Here is a 25,680-nt window from a genome sequence, read left to right as displayed (position 1 = left end):
TTTTCTGCACCCTCTCCAATGCCTTCATATCCTTCCTAAAATGTGGTGCTCAAAACTGGACTCAATACCCCACTTAAGGCCGAACCAATGTTTTATAAAGGCTCACCATAACTTCTAAAATAAAATCAAAATACTGCAGATGCTGGAAATTGGAAATAAAACAGGAAATGCTGGAAAAACTCAGCAGGTCTGGCAGCATCTGCGGAGAGAGGAACAGAGTCAACATTTCGAAACCGCATGACTTCTTCAAAGCTGAAGAGAGGTAAAAATGTGATGGGTTTATCCTGTTGAAGAGAGGGGGTGGAGCAGATGGAGCGAAAGTAGAAGGTCAGAGATAGGTTGGAGCTCAGGAGAGATTTGACAAAGGGCACAAGACAAAGGGAATAGTAATGATAGTGTTAAAGACTAAGATTAAAAACAGAACAAGGGTCAGCACTTTTGAGTTCAACAAATTAAGACCCATGAACTCTGTCCTCCAATTTGATCCCCCCCACACCCAACCAAGGGCCAGTCTGTAACATGTTTCGCTTTCAGAAAGTGCTGGCCCTTGTTCTGCTATTAACACATTCTGCTATCTGACCTTTATGCCACTATTAACACCTGCCTTAGTCATTTGTGCTATCGTTACCACTCACTTTGTCTTGTGTCCATGACATCTGGCCCTGCAGACATGTCCCCAAACTACTGAAGCAAAAATGGGGGATGGAGAAAAGAATCAACTGGCTTCCTTACCTGATTAGAATTTGTTACAGCGTAAATAAGTTGGAAACTTTTGTCTTGTTGGAAACTTCTGTCTGCCCAAAATTCTGCTTCATGAAGGAACAGAATTCCACCCTATGGTTTTGCAATTTGACAAATCGTTTTGTCAGTAAATTTATTGGTAAGATAATCAGAGTGATGCTTGATTATTGACAGTCAGCTATTTGTGGATAATATTTGATTGCGTTTTCAGGGGCCTTGATACTCTCAATAAGAAAGGGAAATCCACAGCTGTTGACTTGCCCATTGAATCAGTCAGCCTGAGCTTGCAGGATCTGATTGGCTATTTTCAGCCACCTGATGAACATCTGGAACATGAAGAGAAACAGAACAGATTGAGAGCACTGAAGAACAGACAAAATCTCTTCCAGGAAGAGGTAAGCAGCTGACTGAAGTCTCATTACAATTCTTCGCTGATGGATCTAGTCTGAAGTTATGTTAATAATTTAAGTGCAAAAAATTGAGTGTCCAATTCACAGCCCACTTCCATTTGATTCGAAAACCTATCAGATGCCTTTCATGGTAATAATGCCAAAGTAGAAATGAATAGGTTTATTAATTGGTGCAGAACATGTTAAATCCATGCAGAAAATAAAGGTGAAAATTGGATAAAGTGATCTGCAAATTTATCTTTATACATTCGCTTGCAGGGAATGATTAACTTAGTTCTTGAGTGCATTGATCATCTGAACGTGTATAGCAGTGCAGCCCATTTTACAGACGTAGCTGGGAAGGAAGCAGGAGAGTCTTGGAGAGCAATTCTAAACTCACTGTATGAATTACTTGGTAAGTTGGATATTTTCAGCTTTTCTTATATTTAATTGATATGTTTATTACAGTAGATTCACATACAGATATTTAACCCGATAATTTACACCAACTCTTCAAATAACAATCCAACTAAAGGTGACCCTGAACATTTTCAAAGTTATGCTGTACATTAAAGGATGTTGTAAAAGCGGCTGAGCTGGCCAATAGGTTTGACTTGAAGTCAGTGAAATACTTCCACCTGGTGGAAATACTTCCACCTGATATAGGTGGCTCTGTTATTGCACGTGTATTGGGTTATGGGATCCCATAAAACCCTCCCACTATGTAGGACTGACCACTGGCTGGTACGAAGATGGATATAGCCATAGAAAGCAGGTGTAAAGTAACAGGCTGTTATAATATTTCTATCTGTGTGTATATATATATATTTGCAATACTGTAAACATTGTATGCTAATTGTCATCAGTCTGCAGTTGAGAACCAAGCACCCTTGGAGTTCCAAATCTATCTGCTTTAGGTCAATGACCATTTGATCAGTGTGCAAAGCTGGTTGATGCAAAGCTTGTGACATTAAAGTGGAGAGCATGCTTTCCTTAAGATGATTATCTGTCAAGTCGAAGGTGTATGAACAACTTATTTAATAACAATGTGTAACAAAAAATGTGACATTAAAATAAATGTTATCACACTGATTTCTAGTGTGCGCAAGGATCTTAAGGCAAATTATTTCAAAAGGAGACTCAACAATTGTCAGTAAATAGTCATTATTTCAAAGGCATGTGCATTGTAAATAGTGTGTGGATTCTCTATTCTAAACAAATTTACCCGTTGGCGTATGGGGGCCTGTCCGTGCATGAAATGATGCGCGGTGATGTCGGGCAAGTGTCCTGATGTCCCTGCGTGCCATCGCGATATTTCGTTGGGCGGGCACACAATGATGTCCGATGTGCTCCCGCCGTTAATTAACAGGCCACTTAAGGCCCCTGACTCATCAATTGATGTTGATTTTTTGGCACCTGTGCAAACTTCGGGTCGGCGCACGGGCGCAACGGGCAGGCAGGTAGAACACATTTGCTTAAACCTCATCCATGGCTGGGATAAGAGGGCTCAGTGGGGTCGCGAGTGTGCTCTGTTAAGTATTTATTTTTCAAAGTTATTGAAATTTGCCTGTGTGATCTGCAGTACTTCAAAACGCATACCAGCTGCTTGGTCTGGACTCACAACCTTCAGGTTAGCACTCTGCAGTGAGGAATGTTTTCTGGGCCTGCAGGTTTCAGGAAGCCTTCTCTTAGCCTGGGAATGGGAGCTGAACTGTCCACTGGAGGCAGCTCCTCTGAGGAGGAAGGGAGGGCTAGAAGGAAGAGGAGGCCAGGAGTGCACATTCAACCTCCAGGGGAGCCACCTGTGGGAGGACAGGGCTTGCTGGTCAGAGCGCATCCTCAGGAAGCCCAGATGGGTCTTCTGTAGGAGCCCCTCCACGAGAGTTGCCACTCTCTCAATGGAGGACGCATGGCGCTCGGACCTGTGGCTCATTCCTTCGGTGATCGTCCATGTAGACTCATCCGCCACAGAGACCAAGCCAAGCTTAGCTTTATGTATCTCTCCCAGATGCTCCCACACACCCGGCCCCATTTCCCTGCCACAGCTGTGCCGCGGATGACTCCAGAGGCACGTCATCAGGCACCGACTGAGCATGTGCCTGGTCCCCTGCAGTCCTCCGACTGCTGGTGGCATGAGCACTCTCTGTCTCTGCCAGCTCCTCCAGCGAGTGTGAAGTGCCTTCTCCATTGTACTCCGGGACACTAGCCGATGTTCGAATTTCCACCGAGATGCTAGTATCTGCACTGGTGCCTGCCTGACAGATGGTGTGATGCCAGTGAGACTTCAGGGCCCTCAGGTGTGAGAGGGGGCCTCTGCTGCTCCTCCTCCCAGCCCTGCTCCACTGATGCTGAAAGGAAGAACAAGGACAGTGGATCTGTTAACGTGGAGACAATGATAAAGTCCCCCGGATCATTATGCGGTCATCCTTCCATAAGCAATGGTTAAGCCATGTTGCAACATTAAATCAATTAACATTCAGCACTACTATGGTTGTTGTGGTAACAATGCTGACCTCACTGCTGGGCATAAATACCTGGCCGTGGCACCCCAGCCTCACCAACACCAATGGTCCTGGGTACATGGCACTTCTACAAACCCAGGGCCTCCTGCTCAAACCGGCTAAGAATGGTGATCTGAGCCTGGCCTCCGCCAGTCCTCACACGCTCTGCCACGTTATGAGCATTCTTCTCCTGAAAATGAGAGATGAGCATTGATTAGTGCAAATTGCAGATGGATTCGCTTCACGCACGGCCCACACCAACCAGAGTGGGACATGTCAAGACTCCAGTGCCTCCTCACCCCGCTGCTGCTGAACACTCACACAAAGATGCTAGGCCTGTTCCCCACCCCCTGGACACATGCTGCCTACATCACATTCGGCACCACACGGTATATCCTTCTATAGCAAGGAGGCGCAAGCATGTATTGCACAGAGGGCAGTAGATGGTTCATTGCCACGCCACCTTGAAGCTCCCCTCCTAGCCTGTCATCACCCTGACTTGGACATGTCCTACAGTTCAAGCACAGCCCCTAGGTGCAGCTCCTCCAGGTTGCCCCCAAACCAGTCATGTGGGACTCAGTGTAACACATGCTGTGAGGGCAGAACACATCTCTCACCACCCTCTCAGGCTGACCTCAGCATGGGCAATAACTGCCGGCCCACCCAGCAAAGGACACACGCCGTCAATGATCCAATGCAGTCACTACACTCAGACTTGGGGTGGTGGAGGGGTGGCAGCAGTGGGGGTAAGCCGACCTTCTTGGTTAAATGACCATTGCCAACATGGTGCTCACCCTGCCAGAGTACAAACAAGTCGTTGAAGTGCTTGCAACACTGGATCCAGGTGCGCCGCACCACATCGCGGGAGCTCACTACCTCCGCCAGCTCCTCCCAGGCATGTTTCGTGGGGGCCTCCTCCTCCCATCGTGGGGAACCAGCGCCTCCCGCCGCACAGCCACCTCCTCGAGGATGGCAGCAATGCAGTCATCGGAAAAACGAGGGGCACACTGGCCCCCTGCCCTACCCTCCAGTGTGGCCTGCCCCGATGGCCTCCCCGCCGGCCTGGTCTGCCCCGATGCCCTACCCTCCAGACTGGCCTGCCCCAATGGCCTACCCTCTGGCCGGGCCTGCCCCGATGGCCTACCCTCCAGTCTTGGAGTAACTTCATTGCCCCTCTGCAGAGCCCTTCGCCCAGTCATTGCGAGCAGCCTTTCTGAGGCTGCCAGGCCTTTCTTTATACAGGCCGACAGGTTGCCATCGAACCCGACGGCCTGAACACCCTCGCCGCTATCCGCCCACTCTCGCTATGCACAGTAGTCGTGAAGTACGCTGGGTGGGCCTTAATTGGCCCGCCGGCGCAAAGTGGCGGCACGGACCTGATTGTGAGCGGCAATCGGGCCCACTCCCACTCCCGCTCCCGCTCCCGCTCCGACTCCGGCTCCGCCTCCCCCAGCCAACCAGAAAATACAGTCCAGAACGTTAAAATAATGTTTGCAATACATTTGTCACAATTACAAACCATCTTTATCTCATTGAATTGGAATTGCAAACAAATGAATGTTAACATAATGCATTGAGTAGTTTTCTCAGCAAATGATAACACTTGCCTACTTTACATTTTGATTCTGATTAGCCAAAGCTGAATTGTATTTTAACCAGGTCTCAAGCTCATGTTGCATCAGGAATGCAGACCATTTCAGATATACCACATATCCTTATGCTTCAGAGCCTGTTTTAATGTCATTGTAAAACATAGCCGTCATTGTTCATGGATAATCCGAATGATGACCAATTCAGAACTCTACCTGAATACTCCATTATCAAATTTCTTTTTGTAGAATATTCGCCAATATTCTTCTGTGAAAGGATAACACGAGCTAAAGTGTCTGTGTACATTAATTAAAATGGCTCTTTTGAGGGCATATGCTTTTTTTTGAAAGATAAAAGAGCACAAAGTTATAATCTGATCTTGTCTTGTCTGTCTTCAGCTGCCCTGATCAGAGGAAATCGCAAAAACTGTGCCCAATTTTCTGGCTCCTTAGACTGGCTGATTAGCAGACTGGAGCGATTAGAAGCTTCTTCTGGTATGTATGAACCCTTTATAATCCTTTATTATTATCTGAAAGGTGTTAAGCATCTTATCTTACAGTTTAAAGCACACAACACACATACAAAGCGCACAACTGAACATGTGGCTCTTTTTTAGAAGGATAGCTGATACTAACTATAAAAATATAGCATACGCTTTCAAAATAAGGTATGATTCAAGGATGTGTCAGTATGCCTGTGGGACTTGTTTAATTTCTGGGCTGAAGTTTTAATTTTAATTTACCTTTGATAAACTGACCTTGGTATATTGCCAAAAGATACTGAGAACAATTTTCAGTTGCCTGGTTCTTGCTCAAAAGGCAGGCGGTCAGCCGTTGACAATAGGTGGGGTGGAGTCACCCCAGATGCCCATTGAAACCCAAGGCCTGCCTGATGCAATTTTCTGGTTGGCCCATATATGGGAGAGCAATATATCTGACTGTTTCTGGTGGGTAGCTGCTTAAATACGCAAATTGAGGGTGTACATTGTTTGTAGGATTGATTTGTAATTCTGAAGCACAGCTAGATGGAACGTGGAAAGAGAAATTATGTTTAACTAACTTAAGAGAATTCTTTGAAGAATTAACAGGCAAGGTGGATAGAGGGGAACCTGTAGATGTGGTGTACTTGGATTTCCAAAAGGCATTTGATAAAGTGCCACATCAAAGGTGACTACACAAGAGCACATGGTGTAGGGGATAACTTTTTTTTATTCATTCATGTGATATGGGCACCGCAGGCTAGGCAAGCATTTATTGCCCTTCCCTAATTGCTCTTGAGAAAGTAGTGGTTAGCTGCCTTCTTGAACTGCTGCAGTCCATGTGGTATAGGTGCACCCACAGTGCTGTTAGGAAGGGGGTTCCTGCACTTTGACCCAGTGACAGTGAAGGAACGGCGATATATTTCCAAGTCAGGATGGTGAGTGCTTGGAGGGGAACTTCCAGGTGGTGGTGTTCCCATCCATCTGCTGCCCTTGTCATTCTAGGTGGTAGTGGTCGTGGGTTTGGAAGGTACTGACTAAGGAGGCTTGATGAGCTCCTGCAGTACATCTCGTAGATACTGCTACTGTGCATTGATGGTGGAAGGAGTGAATGTTTGTGGATGGGACACCAATTAAGTGGACTGCTTTGTCCTGGATGGTGTCAAGCTTCTTGAGCTTTGTTGGAGCTGCACTCATCCAGGCAACTGGAGAGTATTTCATCACACTCCTGACTGTGCCTTGTAGATGGTGGACAGGCTTTGGGGAGTCAGGAGGTGAGTTACTTGCCACAGGATTCCTAGCATCTGACCTGCTCTTGTAGCCACAGTATTTATATGGCTAGTCTGGTTCAGTTTCTGGTCAATGGTAACCCCAGGATGTTGATAGTGGGGGATTCGGTGATGGTAATGCCATTGAATGTCAAGAGCCGATGGTTAGATTCTCTCCTGTTGGAGATGGTCATTGCCTGACACTTGTGTGATGCGAATGTTACTTGCCACTTGTCAGCTCAAGCCTGGACATTGTTCAGGTCTTGCTGCATTTGGACATGGACTGCTTCAGTATCTGAGGAGTTGCGAATGGTGCTGAATATTAAGCAGTCATCAGCGAACATCCCCACTTCTGACATTATGATGGAAGGAAGGCCATTGATGAAGCATCTGAAGATGGTTGGGCCAAGGGCACTACCCTGAGGAACTTCTGCAGTGATGTCCTGGAACTGAGATGATTAACCTCCAACAGCCATCTTCCTTTGTGTATGACTCTAACCAGTGGAAAGTTTCCCCCTTGATTCCCATTGACTCCAGTTTTGCTAGGGCTCTTGATGCCACACTCGGTCAAATGCTGCCTTGATGTAAAGGGCAGCCACTTTCACCTCACCTCGCCTTAGCATGGATAAAGGATTGGTTGGCTAACAGGAAGCAGAGAGTAAGGATAAATGGGTTTTTTTTGGGTTGACAAACTGTAACTAGTGGAGTGCCACAAAGATTGGTGCTGGGGCCTGAACTATTTACAATCTATATCAATTACTTCAATGAAGGGTCCAAATGTATGGTAGCTAATGGCACCAAGATAAGTTGGCAAGTAAGTTGACAAGAGGAGGTAGACAACCTGTAATGGGATATAGATAGGTTAAGTCAGTGGGCAAAAATTTAGCAGATGGAGTTTCACAGAATCTTAGAATCTTTACAGTGAAGGAAGAGGCCATTTGGCCCATTAGATCTGCACTGGCTCTCTGAAAGAGCATTTTGCCTAGTCCCACTCCCTTGCCTTATCCCCAGAACCTTGCATATTCTTTCTTTTCAGATAGCAGTCCAATTCCCTTTATAATACCTTGGTGGAACCTGCCTCTACCACCCTCTCAAGAAGCTCATTCCAAATTCCAACCACCGTCTGGGTGAAAAATCTTTTCGTAACATCACTTTTACTCCTTTTGCTAATTATTTTGAACCTGTGCCCTCTAGTGGGAACAGTTTTTCACTACTTAGCCTGTCCCATACACCAGGATCTTGAATACCTCTATCAAGTCTCTTCTCAGCCTTCTTTTCTTCAAGAGAAACAGTCCCAAACTCTCCAATCTAATTATAGCTAAGTTCTTTATCCCTGGAATCATTCTTGTGAATCTCCTCTGTACTCTCTCCAATGCCTTCAGATCGTTCTTCTAGTATGGCTCCCATAACTGGACACAATGCTCCAGCTGAGGCCTAATTAGTGTCCTATACAAATTCCACATGACCTCCTTACTTTTGTACTCAATGTCCCTATTAATAAAGCCTAAGATACTATATGCTTTATTAACTGCTCTCTCAACATTCCCTGTCATCTTCAATGACATGTACATATACACCAAGGCCCCTCTGTTCTTGCACTCATCTAGAGTTTCTCCCTTTATTTTATACTGTCTCTCCATATTCTTCCTGCCAAAATGAATCGCCCACCATGGAGGCTACACAGGTTTCCCCCAAATTCTCTGACCAATGGTTGGGTCCCACACCGGGAACAGTTAGAAATGGAATCACACAGCATACAAGGGCTTTGTAGGTAGGATTTTATTACATTCCTAGAGGCCTTTACACAATCAAAAAACTTTCTGTCTGTCTAATTGAGAGTGGTAATTGCTGGAATCTCACTACCTTAGATGAAACCAGCCATATGTTATGGACAGGGAAAGATGGCGGAATAACTTTTCCCCTTTGTCCTCACCTCTTGTTTGCCTGCAACAAAATGTATGTTTTAGAGGAAGTGTTTTAACCCTTTTGAGTGTTGTGACTTTAAAGAACTGGCATGAAACAGCGTTTCTGGTAAGTTTACATCAGAAGAAAAGGTAAGTGGATAAAGGATTGGTTGGCCACCCAATGAAAACACTTACACTTACTCACTCAAACAAACAAAAAAACACACACACACAAAGGAAAATATGAATTCTAGAGATGAAGCATGCATTTAAGTTATTAACTGAATAACAAGAAGCAAATCACGTGTTTAAATTAGTCCTTTAAGATACAAGCATTGCAGGCCTGATGGGTTCTCCCTCATGGTTCTTTGAAGATAAATGGAGCTTGAAAGTCACTGGCTTTTTCCTATGAAGCTGTGGTCGAGCTTCTGTAGAAATGAATCCTGCAGGTGAAGACAAATTAGTCCCGCTCTTGCTGCCTAGGAAGATTGTTTGTATTCAGCAGGGTTACTTCGTTCTCACTGGAGGATGGTCCCTCTTGTGTTCTGTTATTCTCCAGCCTGACTTGCCCCTGGCTGGTCCTTGGAATAATATGTTATCTCCAGTCAGTTTTGATCATGTGACCACATGATCAATAGTTATATTATCCGTACAGATGATGCGCTGTTTGAAGGCATTGCTACACAACTTAGGATGAATGGTGGCCATTCACACCTGCTCGTGATAAACTGTTTTCTTATATCTCTCTTTACTGGGTTTCAAATTCACAGATACTGAGGCTGGGGGAGCCACTGAGTTTGAGTTTGTGTACGTACACAGCTAATAGGAGCTGTAAATTCACAAGTGATTTTGTATCCAGAATGCCTTTTGAAAGGAAGGTCCACCATCCATGGACATTTATATTTTAATGACGTTCCAGAGACATGGATTAGCTCTTGTCTATGCAAAAATTACAAGTCACCTGACCCCGCCCTTTCCCAACCCCTTGCACTCCATCTTGTCCATAGGTAATGCTGTTCTTTTTTTAAAGTAAACATGTTCATTGTTTTCGTACACTTGCAGGTCTACAATGCAAGCATAACAAATAGGCCTGGATTTTTCCGGAGTTGGAATGGCTCCGGAGTCATTTAAAAATTAGGAGAGAGATCCGATTCTGGGATTCCTACTCTCATTCCCAGTGCCCCCAGTTTTTTCTGGTACAGGATGGAGGTGCAGGCTCATACTCCTGACTTGGCTGGCTGCATTGCGGGGGTAAACCTCTCTTAACTAGCCACAATATTTGTGCAGTTGGGCTAGCTTCTCCAAGACTTGTGGCTCATGGCCCCTCAGAGGACTTGTGAACCATATTCTGGATTCAGGAACCTTTTAAAAGGTAACTTTTCATGTCCCTCAAGCCCCCTCTATATCTCCCATGCTCCCTCCATTCCAACTCATACAAACTCATGCTAAACCCACCCCATGGCCCCTTATAGTCCCCATGCCTACTCATGCCAACTCATAGCCCTTCCATGCCCATTCACCCAGTATACACTATGTACAGAACCAGTGAGTCATATAGTTACAATGGTATTTGTAGAACAGCTCAGAAAAGAAAACATTCACAAGTCTTTATTTGGGAAACAACTGCTGTTCTTGCAACCCTATAAAGGTATCAGTAAGACAGACCATTAAAGTATCAATAACAGAGAGTTCGAACACTTAACACCTCTTAATCTTGTGCAAACAAACATTGAGACATTGACAAAAGGGATCACAGAAAGAACAACTTATTAGTTAAAGATTTCAATCAAAGAAAGTCAACAGTTCTCTCCAGTTGTCAAAATGGAACTCAATGCTGAAATAATTATTTTATGAAGCTGGGCTCCCAGCCAAGCATGCATTATAAGAACAGGTGGAATAACTCATTTAGCATTAGTTGGCATGGATCCGGCCAGGCCAGGAGTGCAGGGTGCTGGCTCATTACTCGCACTCTTATCCCACATCATCAAAAATTAGGAATGTCCGGAATGGGGGTGGGAATCGTAGAATCAAGTCCATCCACCATTTTTAAATGGCTCTGGAGTCCTTAATATCCCTTGAAAATCCAACCCATAGTGTCAGACTAACATAAAGATTAACTAGTTTTAATTAGTTTGTCACTAATTGAATTCTCAGATTGTGTAGACATACTTTATGGTCAACAGCCAGTGTATTGTGGCCCCTGTGGTGAGTGACTGTTGGTGTTAATATCTGCAGTGTTTCAATCTAACCCACGGTAATGGGATGAAAGTCTTCTTTCCAACTGCTTTAATGATTGACAATGAAATGAACCCAGACAGCCTTAGTTGAGTTTCTATAGCACAAACCCATTCACCTTCAAAGGATGACAAGGCTGGATGTTGCATGAAATAAAAATATTGCATGATACAGTAAAGATGATCTTCTGGAATTTGAGTTAAGTTTCATTACAATCTGGATCAGATTCTTCTTGCATCCTGTGTTTTGTCAGTTCTTTTTTCAGTACAATTTTCCTGAATGGACATTTGCAGGTAAGAAAACACCAAGCAGTTAAGCCACTTAGATATTTTCATCCAAGGTACGTGCACATAGAAAAATGTAGTTAACAATCTTACTCTAAGGGAAGAGCTTGCAATTAGCAGGGCAAAGTTGGTGTAGCATGCAACAGAATACCATGATCCTTAAAACATAAACCAACCTGAAAAATACCCCAAAATGTTTCCAAGTAACTGAAATTTTGCTTGTATATGCCAGGGACTGACTTGCACAATCTGGTGCTGATGGTCATTTAGTTTGCCCTCACTCTGTTTAATTTTCTTCCATAGTCTCATGAACTTCTTGTTGTTTTTATTAAATTTAATTTGCCATTCATCAGTCCACCTTCTCAACCCAACCCTTGGTGCTGGATTTTCATGGAGGACTTGGGGATTGGCAAGCGGTTTCATTTCCGGTTTGCGAACCTGCCTCCAGTGCAAACTGGGAAATGGTCTGCATTGAAGTTGAAACAGAAGCCTAAATGGAGAAGGGACGGGTCTACTGACCAATTAGTGTCCGGGGACCAGGAATGAGGGCAGGTTACCAAGGAAGCGGGTGACCCTCTGGTCCAACTCGGCAGCCATTCCTGTGACTGCTGTCTGTGCTTGGTTTAAAAAAAGAAAGAAACGAACCTGCGCCTTCAAATAGATCAGGGCATTTGGAGAGCTGGAACACGGGTTAGCAGATAGAAATGTTAATATTATTAGATTTGGTTGCTGTACAACATATTTTAGTCAAAATTTACAAGTTTTTAGATCAGACAAGCTATTTCTAACACTGCCGAGCCTGTTCCCAACTGGCTGGAGCTTTTCAGTTTTACACAGTTTCCAAAGGGTGCCTGCTCCCCACTACCCCCGCTCTACCGAGAATGTCAGCCTGTGACCACCCCATCTGAATGTTTTCATCCTCTTAATGTTTCTGTGCCAGCCTAGAAATTCAGCTTCCATATTCAAGAGATTCGTCAAGGTCTGCTCTGTGAATACAGTAACTACTTCATTTAGCATATAGATATGTACATACGAACACATAAATTAGGAACAGGAGTAGGCCCCTCGAGCCTGCTCTGCCATTCATTAAGATCATGTCAGATCTGGTTGTGGCCTCATCTCCATATCCCACCTATCCCCGATAACCTTTGACTCCCTTGTTAGCCAAGAATCTATTTACCTCTGCCTTGAAAATATTCAATGGCCCCATCTCCAACCGCTCTCTGGAGAAGAGAGTTCCAAAGATTCACGACCCTCAGAGAAAGGATTTCTTCTCACCTCTGTCTTAAATGGGCGACCCCTTATTTTTAAACTGTATCTAATATTGTATAAAATAATATTGTTTGAGGGACCATGTTGGGCCATATGGATGCCATGTATAGAACTTGTTTGACCTTTTGACAGACTGCCACAGTATGAAATTATGTGGCTCTCGCATGCTTCTATTGATAGTTAACGGGGAATTTCCTTGCTCAAGCAAATGGGGCATCAATCACTTTGTTCGTATACAGCTGTTTGGCTCATTTTGCTGATATTCCCAAAGGTAGCCAGGATTTAACCAATCACATAAAAATGAATGGTTGAGATCTTAACCGTCTCAGGCAGTACCTTGCCTGCAGTGAATTTTCTAGATTCAACTGTTCCAATTCTCTTGCATCTTTCACTCTCTGTAACCATCAGTTCCTCCAAAGCTCTGCAGCATGAGTCCTATCTGCTACCAAGTCCCACTTACAATCACCCCTTTCCTCGCTGAACCATATTAGCTACTGGCATTTCAATTCTTTAAATTTAAAATTCTCATCCTCATATTTAAATCCCTCCATTGCTTTGCCTGACTCTCTCTCTCTATTTCCATCTTTCAGTACTGACCCCCACCCACCAAACTCAGTTTCTCTGACTCCAGCCTCTGGTGTCTCACCACCTCCCTCCCCGACTTTCACCCCATCATTGTCTCTTGTACCTTCAGCCCTCGTGCTCTGGTTTCCCTCCCTAAACCCTTCTGCCTCTGCCTCTGTCTCTCCTCCTTTACCTCCTTAAACCCCACTCCTTGTGATCACCCCTATCAATATTTTCTTTTCTGGGACTGATAGTCATATTTAAATCATTGTGAAATGTTTTAGGGTTTTATTCTACTTTGGAATAGCTACATAAATGCAAGTCATTGTTCAACATTTCTATTCATGTAATTATGTCTGCTTTGGGGTTTATAGTTCAGGAGAACATGGATTTTCAGAAGGGAAAATAAGATTTATATTAAACAAGTGACAGGAGAGTGTGTGACTGCAAGGCTTGTCAAGGTCAACTATAATTACTTGCCATTGGAGTAGTCTCCATTGCTTCTGCCCCTATGGAAGATGTTGTCAGGTGATCACATTAGATTTGTTGCTAACTGTGACAGGTTTTAGAAAAGAAATTTTGACTGTAATGGCAGACAGATAAAAATTTGGTTTTGTGTTTGTAAATAGGGAGAGTCCAGTGTTTGCTTATGCACTTATCTTATTAGAAAGGGTAGTGTGTTAGAAAGTTTTCAGACACGCTCAGCTCTGGAAACAACACTTTGCAATCCCATTACACATTCCCTGACATCAGCTACCGGGACAAGCTTGCACTTCTTCAATATATTGAGGATAAAAATAACACAGGATTTGCATGCGATGACTTCCTTATATTCAATCTTTCCTTCATCTTCATTTGTGAACTTGAATAAGGCAACATAATACAAGAGTTTGCTATAGTGGATTTGGCCATTTAAATGTTTCACCACCTGCGCTGTTGGATGAGTATTGGTTTTGTAACTGCCAGTGTCTGAATTGACCAGTGTGCAGGAGGACCTGAAGAGCCTACTGAGCACAGACACCCTCATCATAACCTAAAGACCTTTTACAGAGCTTTCTATTTAATAGCAGTTGGATTCAGACTAAAACTCATTTCACACCAGATCCTTGAGTGGGAGAGTATTCATCATACTGGCTTTGAATTCAAAATTCCAGAACTGAAAGGACACTGTTCTAAACCGCTGCACCGCCCTTTCCTTTTTATAAAGAGCAATTTCCTTATTGTTATTTCCTTGCGAACCACTTTTTTTATCAGCTGAGGCACATTTCTTCCAACTATGTTATTTGCAAGAGTATGACATAACAAGTATAAGGTTTTGGCTTTGGCCATTAGTTTAGAAAGGATGTGGGGGCACCTCTGTTAAGGTGGGACTTGCATTCCCCATGAAAATGTCTTTGATACTGGCTGCTTTAGGACCCCATGGGCATTTGCATGCTGGAGGCTAGTGCCTCAGCCTCATGGAGAGTTACGTCAAACTGAACCTCGCAGCTTACTCTAGTGGGCCTTGCAGTAGAGAAATCTAGAAATAGCCTCCAAGCTGTGTCTGAGTCCTGTGCAAATCATTGTTCTGAAAGTGAGTGTTGGATTTATTGAAGAGTTAAGTGTTAATAACTGAACTGCCTTATATCATAGAGCATCAGATTCCCTACAATCAGTATGGAGCTATAAGAAGGAAGGATGGATTATATTCTTGTCCAAATGTCTGATTATTATCAAGAAATACTGGTACAAGGAAATAAATGACCAAGTGATGTCAACCATGAGTGATTACTGTATAACTTTAGAGCTAAATGTAAAAAAATGTGAGCAGAGGAATTAATTAACCATGGTAAAGAATAGATTTCCTGGGTACATACTAAACTTTTCTTCAAAGCATCCAATCGCAGTTAGATCAAGAAGTCCTGTTTATGGAAAGTACCTTTGAAGGAAACAACTAAAACTGTTTACATAAAAAAAGCTATTCTTAAAAGGATCCAAGAATGCTCATGAAAAGTACCTTTAAAGTAGTCAAACAGGTGTACAAATGAGGATGGCTTTCCAGAATTAGTTTGAGAGCTCAGAAGGTACAGAAAGTCAGAGCATCTCCTGTGTACTGTACAAATTAATCGACACTTTTGTATATGAATAAGATCTGTTCTTTGTATTACACTATCAAGAGATTTGTGCTCACTCGCAGCATATCGTTGTGAACCATATAAGAAAGGAGTTTGACTGACAGTTGATCCAACAGTAATAGCAGAGGCCGCTCTTAAACTAAACCTTCCAGGTTCTGTCTGGGTCCTGTCAGGCCCTTCTGTCTGGGGACTTCTACATCTAAAGTTTCAAATGGGCAAGTTGCAGAAAACATAATGGTGCCACGTTTCTCATCTGATTTATATGTTACCGGGCACATTTTATACCACTGGCCCAATCCTCTAAAAAGGAGTTGTTGTTGTGCTGTCAAACACTTTTCCAGTCCCTTTATTTCCCCCCAGAACCTCCTGAAACCTGTTGGGGCTGGGAAGTCTGTAATATTAAATATATGTCATTCATTCATGTTGACTTTATGACCCTCTGCTTACTGATCTTCAGGGGCTCCTGGTTGAGCAACACCTTGATTTTAAAACTCTCATCCTTTTTTCACATCACTCCATTGCCTCATCCCTCCAAAATTCTGTAATGTACTCCATCCCACTAACCCCCAGGATATAAGCGCTCCTCTAATCTGGCCTGTCTTACATCCCTATTTAATCACTCCATCATTGGTGGCCTTGCCTCCTGCTTCTAAGGTCCTAACCTCCGGAATCCTTTCCCTAACCCTCTCTACCTCTCTTTCCTCCTGTAAGATAGTCCTTAAGACCTAGTCCTTTGTCCAAGCTTTTGGTCATCTGCCCTAAAATCTCCTTCTGGCAAATTTTGTTCGATAATGCTCCTTTGAAACACTTTTACTGTGATAAAGCTGCTATATAAATGCAGGCTGTTTTGTGGCTGTATTCAGTGATATACTATTGTTGCTTAACTCTTGTTCTCTGCAGTTTATTATTTGTTTATGTATTTTTGTTTATTTATTTCCCAAGGTACAGGAATGATTAGGACAAATAAATGTTGTTAATGCTATACAGGCCGGGATTTTCCGTGCCAGCTGGCGTTGGGTGTGTTCAGTGGCGTGAGCGAGCAGTATGGCGCAAATGGTTTCATGATGGCGCGAAACCAATTTGCGACCGTCTGCTCAGCCTGCTGATGGCAGGCTGTGTTTCACGTCATCAGGCGTCGGGAACCTCATTGTAATACATCAGCATATCATTTGTAAGGCCAGCCCATCGGACTTATTCCCTCCCTCGCTGGGTCGTCGACCCCCATCGGTGGGAAAACACGCCGACGTGTTTCACAACGCCACATAAGCGACGTGCACCTCACTCGAGTCTTCAGGGTTTGTTTGCCTACCTTGCTTCGGTCAGCAATCGCAGTCATCAGCGCCAGGCTTCACAGACAGCACCACATCACTTTTAGGGGGGTCTGTACCTACCAGATCAGCCATATGTGGGCTGCAGGGCAAGTTCTTGCTCAGGGAATGGGGAGAAGTGGCCTCACGCAAGGGAAGAGGCTGCAGGGCGAGGGCTGTACAGGGGAAGGGGGATATCCCAGGGTGTATGTGAGGGGGCACATGTTGATCTGTGCAACTGGCCTCAAGATGGTGCGGGCTGAGGAGGCAGTCTCCAGGGGAGATGAGACCAGATGGACATGTGAGGGTATGTGTGTGAGAATGGGTGGTGATGTCCCTTGAGCTGGCAGTGAGTGAGATACCAGTGAATGTATGATGGGCTTGAGTGTGTGAGTTTAGAGTAATGAGATGGTTGCCATAACCTGGCTGCACAGGTGCGATCATTCATCTTCTATCTGCATTGGATGGCCCACCTCTTCTGTGCAACACTGGCACTGACCATCACTGGAACCGCCTGCCAAGCTGGATTGGTGATGCTGCTGCCCGTCCTGCGGCAATAGCGGGGGTAGAGGACATTATGACGGGCCTCCATGGTGTCCAGATGACATTCCAGTGATGCGTCATTAAACCTGGGTACTGCAATCTTTTTGCCTTTTATGGACATCCTCCCTGCAGCAGCTGTTGGCTGTAAACACTGAGGTGTGTGCGCGTGGCTGGACTTTAAGTATGGCGCGATGAAGTGGCGAAGCGATGGCAAGGCAGACAAACGAAACGGCCCGTTTCCCGGGAATGTATAAGTAATGCGGCGGGTTTGGGATGACACGGCGTGAAAACCTGCCATCGCGGTCAGTGGGTAAAACATTGTTTTACCCCCCTCTGCTACCGCATTTAGTGCGAATCTGGGATGATTCTGCCCTGAATAATTTTGGATCATCCTGGTTCGGAGTAACGTGCCTTATATGAGAGTGAAATTGTCGTTTTTAAAATTGCAGTTCAGGGAGGACACAAGAGGAATCCAGCAAAAAAAGCTCAACTGATTAGAGTTATTAACCTTGAAAAACAGTCAAGCAATTCAGCATAAACTGAGTTAGCTCTTCGTAACTAATGGCGTTTGTGCATGCAATACTGAAGGTTTCACCAGGGATTGAGGGTACTTTATTAGGTTTCTATCTGCGCGTGAAACATTTTTTTCTCTCTTTCTTGCACATTATTATTCTCTGTGGTTGGCTAATGCTTAATGCTTTCCAGGCACGTCAGACTAAAGCAATTTGACTCCCTGTGGTGTAACACATTTTTTTCTTGAGCATGCCTGTTTACCTTGCAATGAAAACAGATCTTACTGAAAATGCTGTCTTATTCCATGTGAAGAGAAATGCGATATAAACATTTTTGATATGCAAGGTCTCAGTCTCTGTTCACAAAAATAATTCTTCCTTCATTGCGTTTTGCTTTCCTTGTGGTTGGCTTATATTCTCAACCTATGCACATATCAATAATTTTATTCAATAATTCTCATAGACATACTTTGTTTTACATTTGAATAGTAATATTCTCCTGTTCTTCTGTCCCCTGCAACAAAAGACACTAATCCTAGCACAAAATGTCTCAAGGCAAAACGTGTTTGACAAGCAAAAGTTGTTTTTTTTTTGTATTTGTGTTATTTTAATTATGAGGCTGAACCAACAAGCTGGTTAGTTTATTAGTCTGGCACCAGAAATTATGAACTTTGGTTATTTAAAGAAACTGGAGAAGCTAGGGTTGTTCACTCTAGGGCAAAGGCTAAAAGGGAATTTGATAAGAGGTGTTCAAAATCATGAGATTTTGATAGAGTAAATAGAGTGAAACCGTTTCCGGTAGCAAAAGGTTTGGTAACCAGAGGACACAGATTTGAGGTGATTGGTGACCGAACCAGGGTCGATATGAGGAAACGATTTTGTACACAGCAAGTTGTTGTGATCCGGAATGCGCTGCCTGAAAGGCTAGTAAAAGCAGATTCAGTAGTGATTTTCAAAAGGGAATTGGATAAATACTGGAAAGGAAAACATTAAGGGCCACAGGTAAGGAGCGGGTGGAGTGAGGCTAGTTGGATGTCTCTGCCAAAAAGGGACACTGGGCCAAATAGACACCTTCCGTGCTGTAGCATTCTATGTTTATGGGATTGGGTCAGTTTCATGTCAGTGAAGTACTCATCTTGGATATCCCCTTATGATAAACTCCAAGGTGAGGCTGGGTGCTTCCCAACACAAGAGAGACATGGAGAGAGAAAATCACAGTGCATCATTCTAAGACACAGCACTGGTTGCAGAAGGACATTGGCGGAAGCCTGGTAGCAGATTTACTGGTTCTGTCAGTTCTTTTGGCTACTTCTGGTATGTGATTCGCAGAGGGGATGAAGTACAAATATTAAAAATCTTTCCAATATAAAGTAAAAAGAAGCATGTGCATTATTTGAACTAATTCATTTTCAATTTTTACCAAATAGGAATTCTTGAAGTTTTGCATTGTGTTCTTGTGGAAAGTCCTGAAGCTCTGAACATTATCAAAGAGGGGCACATCAAGTCTATAATTTCCTTGCTAGATAAACATGGAAGGAATCATAAGGTATGTTTTATTTCTTTTTGGAGTGCTAATCAATTTACTCGTGAAAAGGCACGTTGCTAAATTTCTAAGACCACGTGGTGAAGATTTGTTGTGAAATTGTGTGTTCATAAAAGCACATTTATATTTACTAATACATTTAGAATTTTGCTACAAATAGTAGCAGAGGAAGTCCTCCCCAAGTATTTTACCGTTTTGAAACATTTTAATTCTAGCTAAGGTTTATTAGTGGAAGATGCTTACCTGCTTTTAGTAGAGATGGGGTGATTTATGGAAGTTGCTGCAGAGTTAACTTCTTTATTGCTTTAAGAATTTTATACTTATTTTGTCATATTATTCAAATATTAATTCCTATGTAAGCCCTTTGAAACCAGGAACTACCTGCAACTAATGTCTATTTCTGACCTGTACTAGCCACCAGGAGGCTTGCAAGAGTCATCCATGTCAACCCATTTTAATTTTTAAAATTGTTTTCCACTGTCCTAAACCCATCCCCCAACCCTTCACCTCCAATTTCCAAAGGAAGTACTTGGCGTCTGCATGGTGCCTTCCGAAGTGAAGTGATTAAAATGAATCGAAAGGGAGTCAAACCTCCACTACCCATTGCATGTTGGTATTTTGATATTTGACTCGTCATATAATCTACTATAATCACAGAAATTGTTACGTGCAGAAGGAGGCCATTTGGCCCATTGTGTCTGCACTGGCTTTCTGAATGAGCAACGTACCCAGTACCATTCCCTGTAACCCTGCACATTCTTCCTTTTCAGATAACAGTCTGATTCCCTTTTGAATGCTTCAGTTGAACTTGCCTCCACCACACTCTCAGGCAGTGCATTCCAGACCCTAACCATTCCCTGTGAAAAAAATAATCTCCCCTTATATCACATTTATTTCTTTTACTAATTAGTTTAAATCTGTGCCCTCTCATTCTCGATCCTTTCACGAGTGGGAACAGTTTCTCCCTATCTATCAAGGGAGGTGGTGGCATAGTGATATTATCACTGGACTAGTATTCGACAGAACCAGGGTAATGGTCTGGGGATAAAAACAAAAAAACTGCGGATGCTGGAAATCCAAAACAAAAACAGAATTACCTGGAAAAACTCAGCAGGTCTGGCAGCATCGGCAGAGAAGAAAAGAGTTGACGTTTCGAGTCCTCATGACCCTTCAACAGAACTTGAATACCTGCTCGGCAGATGGTGAACTTTGAATCCAATAAAACTCAGGAATTAAAAGTTTGATGATGACATCATGAAACCATTGACAATTGTTGTAAAAATCTGTCTGGTTCACCGATGTCCTGTAGGGAAGGAAATCTGCTGTCCTTACCTGGCCTAGCCTACATGTGACTGCATACCCACAGCAACGTGGCTGACTCTTAACTGCCCTCTGAGCAAGGGCAGTTAGGGATGGGCATTAAATGCTGTCCTAGCCAGTGACTCCCACATCCCATGAGTGAATAAAGAAACTCTCTGAACAGGCTCATGATTTTGAATGTCTCTATCAAATCCCCTCTCAACTTTCTTTCTTCCAAGGAAAACTAACTATTTTCTTCGGTCTACCTTCGTAACTGAAATTCCTCATCCCTTGAACCATTCACAGGAATCTTTTCCGCACCCTCTCTAATATTTCAGTAAAATTCTCAATTCTTATGAAATGGCACAGAATATAAATGATAAACAGGTTATTCAATTATATCTTGTACAATACTGGGAGCATAGTGCTTTTCATTTCTAAATTTTGTGCTCTGACATAATATAATAAAGCCATCAACAAACTCTCCAATTATATGCAGAACGTATGGTTTCTTGACTGAACTATGGATTAAGTCCGTCTGTCCTAACTCAAGCCTCACACATGAGATTATTGAGCTACTTATTACCTGAGATGGGTTGCCATTGGCTTCCTTATGGTTTTTATCTTCATAATACCATTGCCTAGTAGGCTGTAACTAAGGCTAAATAGCCCCATATGCCCTTCACAATGGGGGAGAGACATCCACACCCCTCAGACACAAGTACGCCTGCAGGACATCAACTGGTGCTGGTGCTGGAGCTGGTGCTCCAACCTCCGTTCTCTGGAGTTTTTTTCATGAGAAATGGGCATCTCTGGCTAGACCAGCATTTGCTTCTCATCCCTAATTGCCCTTGAGAGGTTGGTGGTGAGCCGCCTTCTTGAACTGCTGTGGTCTATGTGGAGTAGGTACACCCACAGTGCTGTTAGGAAGGGAGTTCCGGGATTTTGACCCAGCGAAGGTGAAGGAATGGCAAATACCAATGTGGCAGAATGTTCATGATGCACACAAAGAACAGATTGTAGCCAGAGGCTGGGTAAAAGGAATCTCCGAACAGGAATTGAAATAGTATAGGGAAAAGACAGAAGAATGGAACTAATTGAATAGATATTTCAGAAGCATAGGCATGGTGGCTCAGGTGGTCAAATCCTGAAAAATTCTATGATAAATCTAAATTCCAGAATTTGTTGAATTTAAATAAAAGGAAATTTGATGAAAATAATTCAGTGTTCACCAAAGCTATAGGGCCAGATTTTCAAAGGGTTGCAGGGTCCTGACCCGATGTGGGCATGATTTGAAAATCGTGGTTCTGAAGGTTGTCTCAAGATCCTGACACCTTTGGGACAGTTTTGAATTTTCAAAGAGCGGTGGTGGGATGTGGGATGGGAATGAAGGGAATGGGAAACCTGCTCATCACTGGTTAACAGTTCCTTAAGCTCACAGAGGAGCTTGTTAAATGTCTGTTTGGGAATGAAATTTGCAACTTAGTTTCAGCAAACCTGAATAGTTTTGTGCTCTTTAGTGCACAGCTGCCGGGTTCGCCATGGGGTTGAAGTAATTTATTTGGAGTTGTTCTTAAATATAAGCCATGGGACCAACTAGCACCAGCACAATCACAGCTCCTAATCTTCTCTTCCACAGTCGCTATCTGCCTTGTTCCATGTCTTTCCCAGGAGTTGCCTGCTTTAATTGATAATGCAGTGGCAGCCCCCAAAATGGTTGCTGCCTGTCTTTGCCACTGGCGCCAGGCAGGCAGCCCCCAACTTCTGGAGGCACTCACCACCTTCAATTGGGTGCTGAGCTTGCCTCCTAGTCAATTAGGTCATTTGAATTTAAAAATCACATTGCAAGAGTGCCGCAGCTTAGGCGCGGGGTCTGGATTCAGAATGCGTCTGGGAGTCAGGTTCGTGATCCCGCATCGAAAGTCCGGCCCACAATCTCATGCTTTTAGTAAATAAAACACACAATTCAATCTTCAATACACTTTTACTGTGGCTTTTCTGAACAATTTCTGTAATTTTGTTGCACTTATGATGAATCTAATTGATATTGCTTGTTGAAGCTTTCTGAATAATTCCCTGAACCAATTGCTTGAATAAATACAGATGCAGAAGAATAACTTGAGCTTCCACAGTTTTCAGCAAGTCTTTTTGAGCAAAAGCTGAAGCTTTTGCAGTTCTGAAGGTCCATCTCTTAATTAAATAAGTTTTTTAAATTGCCAGTATGTGGAAGAAATACACTCCATGAGATGGTCTGTCTGAACCATAACCTCTGTGGAAATCTGCTCCTTGTGGCAAATGATAAGTGGAGAAAAGCAGAATAAACATAATTAATTTCCTTGTCTTCGAAGGTTTTGGACGTATTATGCTCTCTGTGTGTGTGTCATGGAGTTGCTGTGCGATCTAACCAGCATCTAATTTGTGACAACCTGCTACCAGGAAGAGACCTATTGTTGCAAACACGGCTCACCAACCATGTCAGCAGGTAATAATAAAACCATCCCAGTGATCTATATGTTTAGAAGTACTGTGCTTTAAAAGACTATGAATGTAGCAAAGCAATAAATTGATTTTTTTTAACGTTTTTATTAATGGACAAATACTCTACAGATTATCAGCAATTTTAGACTAGGGTCTGAATTTTTAGCCCTCAATGGGAGCAGGCGTGCCTGGAATTTCACCCCATCAACTGGTATTCCGGTTTCCTGGCTCCATCTCGCATTGGGTTCATTTTTCTGGAGGCAGGATGAGGAGGGTGTAGAAGGGCTTCCCGCCCACAAGGGTGAGTAACCAGCTGAGGAACTTTCCAACCTACTGTTGGAAACCGACTGGGATTTCCCCAGCGCAGCTGCCTGGAGGTGGCCCCCTGGCAGCAGACCAAGGCTGGGGTTGTAGCTAGTGTTTCAGGCAGGCTTAATTTATTCTTTCATGGGATGTGGGTGTCGCTGGCAAGGCCAGCATTTGTTGCCCCATCCCTAATTGCCCCTTGAACTGAGCGTCCAGCTTGGCCATTGTAGAGCCAACCATATTGTTGTGGGTCTGGAGTCACATGTAGGCCAGACTGGGTAAGGATGGCAAATTTCCTTTCCTAAAGGACATTAGTGAGCCAGATGGGTTTTTGCTACAATTGATGATAGTTTCGTGGTCTGATGGGCAGCTTTTAATTTCATGGTGGGATTTGAACCCGTGTCCCCAGATTTATTAGCCTGGCCCTTTGGATTACTAGGCCAGTGACGTTACTACTGCACCACCATCTCCCTCGGTGCTTAGAGGCCCTCCCAGTCACAGGCCGCCCTTCTGAAGGTTCCCCCAGCATCCCCTCCCATCCTGCACAACGCAGAGTGGTGGCTCAGCTGCAAAGGCCTTTTTTATTTTAAAATTTGAAAAGCTGGAGAGAGGGCGCTTCCGTTATGAAATCCTATTGGAGCTGGAGAATGTTCTATTGAGCCTCTTGCACAAAGAGCCTGTCTGCCATTTCCTTAACTGGATGGTGGGCCCAGCGCCCTGCAGCTATTTGGCTATTTGGCCGATTTGGGGAAAATCGCAGGTGAGTGATTGGCAGGTTCAGGCTTCTGACCCCCATTTGTCCCTGATGACGGGGTCCTGAAGGCTGCAAGGAAAATTATGCCCTCCGTGTCGGTTTGGGAGGAAAAATGCCTAAAGCCCTGATCTCACTTCCTTGTTTTTATATTGTCCTATATCTCCTTTTCTGGATGGTCAGAAGACCGGGCAGCCAAGCTTTCACTGAGTCTGCTCTGCTAGTGCAGCAGAGTGAATCGTACATGCAAGTGAGATGGCCCAAATCCCATTCCAAATTGCCTGACCTGCTGCAGAGGGATGTGTGGGAAAAGAGCTCCCTGATTTCACTCCTAAATGGCTTGAGTCTAATTTTATGATTAAAATTATAATCCTTGTCCTGGATTTCCTCCATTAGAAAAAATGATTTGTTTTTTTTATCTCCCCTATCAAATCCTTTTATCATTTTAAGCACCTTGATCAGATAACCCCTCAGCCTTCGAAACTCGAGGGAATACAATCTAAGTTTATTCAACCTGATTTTATAATTTAATGTTCTAAGACACACTCTCACACTAACCATAATTTGCATTTTAAGAAAGGTACTTTGTTGCAATTATATTGTAAAAATATTATGATATAAAGATTGGAATAAACTAAACGCTTGAGTAATTTTATTCATCTAATAACTGACACAATTTTTAATCTGCAGTGTTCAAGTGCCTCCTTGCTTTGGGATAAATAAGATTTTCCCTCAACTTTTCCAATATTTTGCTATTTTTCTCATTTTCTGAATTAGTAAAATTAAACATTCAATTTAAAAAAAAATGTATGTCAATTGCAGCAAAAGTAAACATTTTAAAAAAGCTTTAAATATATCGAGTCTCTCACAATGGCTTTGGTTTTAACATATGGGTCGGAATTTTACACTCCCCTGAGGGGTGGGCTGGTGGGTGGGGGTGGGGGAGGTGCGTAAAATTGTCCGCCATGGCAGTGGTGGAGTGCCCACCCCGTGGGTATTTTGCCCGCAGTGGGAAAGGTATCAGGTGGCATACTCACCTGAGGGTCTTAAGTAGCCAATTAATGGCCACTTAGGATCCTCCCCCCCTCCCCCCCGCCATTGCCGGCATTTTTCCTGCAGTGGGGGATGCTGGTGCCAATGTCCAAGTTGTCAGGTGAAAGCTAGCAGCTATGTGGCCGGGCTAGGTGGTGTGTCTCTTGATTGTGCATCCTGTGCCGACCACCAGCTTCCCTCCACAAGTTCCCCTCCCCGTACATCCCTACCCCCCCCCCCCCCCCAATCTAGTCCACAATGGTACCCTACCCCTGGCCCTGGTACAAGACCTGGACTTATCTGTACCATGTCTGCCATCTTAGGTGGGCATTAAAATTCCCATGGTACTATTTTGGAGAAGAGCAGAGGAGTTATCCTGGTGCCCTAGCCAATACGTATCTCTCAACTAACATCACAAAAAGATATATTGCCTAGTTATTATCACAGTGCTATTTGTGGGACTTTGCTGAGTGCAAATTAGATGCTGTGTTTCCTACATTACAACTGTGATCCCACTTCAAAAGTAATCTATTGGCTGTAAAATACTTTGTGATGTCTTGTGGCCATAA

At 43.6% G+C, this 25,680-nt stretch overlaps 1 protein-coding gene across 1 annotated transcript in view; it reads left to right on the top strand.

The window, feature by feature from the left end:
* ryr2a (ryanodine receptor 2a (cardiac)) overlaps window positions 1–25,680 on the top strand; it is an 806,696-nt gene that overhangs the window by 380,735 nt on the left and 400,281 nt on the right. Inside the window, exons 14-18 of the mRNA XM_041213076.1 lie at window positions 953–1,136; window positions 1,410–1,545; window positions 5,620–5,715; window positions 19,130–19,248; window positions 22,893–23,026. Of these exons, the coding sequence (XP_041069010.1) occupies window positions 953–1,136; window positions 1,410–1,545; window positions 5,620–5,715; window positions 19,130–19,248; window positions 22,893–23,026 (669 nt within the window). The remainder of the gene's footprint in view (window positions 1–952; window positions 1,137–1,409; window positions 1,546–5,619; window positions 5,716–19,129; window positions 19,249–22,892; window positions 23,027–25,680) is intronic.

Source organism: Carcharodon carcharias, chromosome 2 (genome assembly GCF_017639515.1).
Source record: "Carcharodon carcharias isolate sCarCar2 chromosome 2, sCarCar2.pri, whole genome shotgun sequence".
Taxonomy (NCBI): Eukaryota; Metazoa; Chordata; class Chondrichthyes; order Lamniformes; family Lamnidae; genus Carcharodon; species Carcharodon carcharias.
The sequence above is the reverse complement of the archived record's forward strand: the minus strand, read 5'-3'. Positions and strand labels throughout refer to the sequence as shown.